This window comes from Gregarina niphandrodes (assembly GCF_000223845.1).
Source record: "Gregarina niphandrodes unplaced genomic scaffold scaffold00057, whole genome shotgun sequence".
Lineage (NCBI taxonomy): Eukaryota > Apicomplexa > Conoidasida > Eugregarinorida > Gregarinidae > Gregarina > Gregarina niphandrodes.
In genome coordinates, this window is record NW_011645824.1 from 7843 (window position 1) to 10641 (window position 2799).

Below are 2799 nucleotides of genomic sequence, written 5' to 3' on the forward strand. Positions count from 1 at the left end.
AGAAGAAATCACAAGATCTACGGAACCGGGAATTCCGGAATGCAGCTGAGGGGAGTGCGGAATAAGCTGGCTGGATGACGTCTTGGTGGTGGTGGTGCCCGGCCCGGGTTGTGTGCGGCCCGGGTTGTGTGCGGCCTCGGATGTGTGCGAACAGCCGTTTTGAGGCAGTCGTGTTTCGAAATTCGAAATTTGCAATTTGAAATCTTCAGTTCAATGAGAGGTTCTTGTGCTACAGAGACAGAGGAAGTCTCGCCGTTGTTGTCGGTGTTGACTGGTTTCACCTTCGACGTTGCTTCACCAGGCGAGCAGCCTTGCGCCTCGCTTACAACCAAGCAAGTCCTGTTGGACCGCCGACTTGAAGCTCCTCGTGGCTGCCCCCCCCCGATGCCCGATTGTGTAAGACTAGGGTTTGGTGACGGAGACAAAATTACGCCGCGCCTGTTTCTGACGGTCGCCCTACAGACGTTGGACGGGCTGATGAAGGAGAGAGGGTGGTTCCAGCGGCACCACTCACGTACGTTGTTCAGCCTAGAGCAGATCCAGGTCAAAACCAACGACGTGAAGCCGGAGGTGGTACTGGATCTCGCTGACGTCGCGAAGTACGATGACTTCAAGGAGGAGGCCGCTGATGAGACTGAGCGACTACGCAAGGCTCAAGAGGTATTCTTGAAGTTGGCCACGGCTGGCCACTTGGATGATGCCGGGTCCAGGGAGTGGAGGGTGATCAAGAAGATTATGGATGCTTTGCAGGCGCCGATGTCATACTTGGGCGACTTGCATAACACACTGCTCAATGTCTACCGCGGGTACGAGGCTTCTGGCGACTACAAGTCCGGTGTCTGGAAGGGTATCTGCCGTCCGATGCTGAATGTTGGAGGCGAAGTGGAGCAGGTGATGGTTGCGCCTAGTAGTAAGCCCCTGTGTCCCCGTTGCGACCCCGGACCGCTGGTGAGCCTGCCGGTGCCGGGCAGCGTGACCCACAACGTAATGACCAACCCCCGTTCGATCCCCAACGCAAACATGTTCGTTCCCGCCCACGCTCGCGTCCCGATTAGCGAGTGGGGTGTGGAGGGCCCGAGTGGTGAGGTCTACACATTGGACGGTAAGTGGCCGGTGTGGGATAGTGTGCAGGGTACTTGGGGAGAGGAAGTTATTCGCGCCTCCAAGATGCTGACGGCCGAAGCCGAGAAGCAAGGTGTCCAGGTTACGGAATACCCATGGACATTCACCTGGGATAACACCGACCTCGACATGAAATTTAAGTGTGACGCTAGCCAGGAAGATTGTGGGGAGAAGGTCCGGTCGGTAGTGGACAAGCAAATCAAGCTCTGGCGCGTTGCTAATCTGGGCGACCTCGTCAAGTCCTACCGTTTGTCTCCGCAACTCGTCAAAAACCTCGAGAAGCAGGCTGAGCTCCTCGGGGATCTTGCCCGCAACAGGGACCTGGGCGACCGTGGCTGGTACATAGGCAGCTACGCACAAGCCTACGTCATGCTCGAGTTCGACGAACACGGCAAGTCCTCACTGCGCTCACCACCATCCCCAATAGCCTGACCGCGAAGTCCGTAGACGAAGCGGAGCGCAAACAGAAGAATTTCTGGAACCAAGTGCGAATTGACGCAGGATGCAGCGACTGGGATGACTACGCGACCGGTCACGGAGACAGCGAAGCTGCCGGGCACGGAGACAGCCAGGCTACGGGGCACGGAGACAGCCAGGCTACCGGTCAATAAATGGCCCCACGAGCCTTTTTTCCGTCACTGACAGAGCGGCAAATGACCGCGCACCAGTGTAGAAGTGTGTGACTCAGTCGGGAGTGGAGGGAGGGAGGTCGGTCGTCACGGGTACCGGTGGGTGATGGTCTACGGGTCTTGTCAAATATGCGTCCCTGATGTCTTGCCAGACATGCACCCCCACACTTGCAACCACGGAAGGCGTCGGGCGGCAGTCGATCGGTTCAACATTACCTGCAAGAGGTAAGTAAGTGAGATCCATTTGCGTCTGGCTGTCCAGGCTCCTCCAAGTCGTGCTGGAGAGAGCCAGGTAACCTGGAGGTCCGGAAGAGTGGCTTGTGACTACACCAACCTAGGCTTCGAATAGGCTTCGTAAACCCCTTCCCGATCCTGCTCCTTGGACGCGTTCGAGGCGCTCCAAACGGTACAAGCTGGTAAGGGAGCTCGTGATACCAACATAGCCGGCTCGTCGCAAGGGCCAACCATTCGATATATGACTCATTCCTCGCTGCGTGGAAACCATGAGGCCGTTGATGAAAACCACACCCACGGCAAGCGACGACTTGATCTGGTTGGTGAGAGCGCCCGTGGATGGGACCTGAGTGGTCCAAGGTCCACAAGAGAGCGAATCGTGGTCGCTGACAGAGCAAGTGCCGGCAGTATACAGAATTGTGGTTGGGAAAGGTACTCGCTCATGTCACTCCAGTGGTTCACGGTTACTGGGAGAACGAAACGAGGGCAGGTGACTCGTTGACAAGCGAATGAACTAGGAGACTGACTCGTAGTGATCGTGAAGCTGGCACCTGAATGGCAGATGGTTACGGAGCGGTAGAAGGAGACTGTAAGCACGCGCTGATGAAACTACAGCGTTCGGCGGCTGGCGGAGGCCCGAAGAAGCGGCAAGAGACTGGACCCTGGAGAACAATTTGGGCGGCTCGCTTATCTCTATCCTTGAGAGTCGTCATACCTTAGTCGTCTACTAATTGACGAGGTTCTGATGTTTGCAATCGATTTGATGTCCCTACTCGTAACTACCGGTAACACAACATCAGTTCTCCCACACTCT

General features: G+C 56.5%; 1 protein-coding gene across 1 annotated transcript; it reads left to right on the forward strand.

The window, feature by feature from the left end:
• Positions 1 to 213: 213 nt before the first annotated feature.
• Positions 214 to 1554, forward strand: GNI_169810 (hypothetical protein; the record flags this gene model as incomplete). Its single annotated transcript, XM_011134969.1, has 1 exon — positions 214 to 1554. One exon carries the CDS (start codon positions 214 to 216, stop codon positions 1552 to 1554), a length of 1341 nt encoding a protein of 446 aa, XP_011133271.1.
• Between the last annotated feature and the right edge of the window lie 1245 nt (positions 1555 to 2799).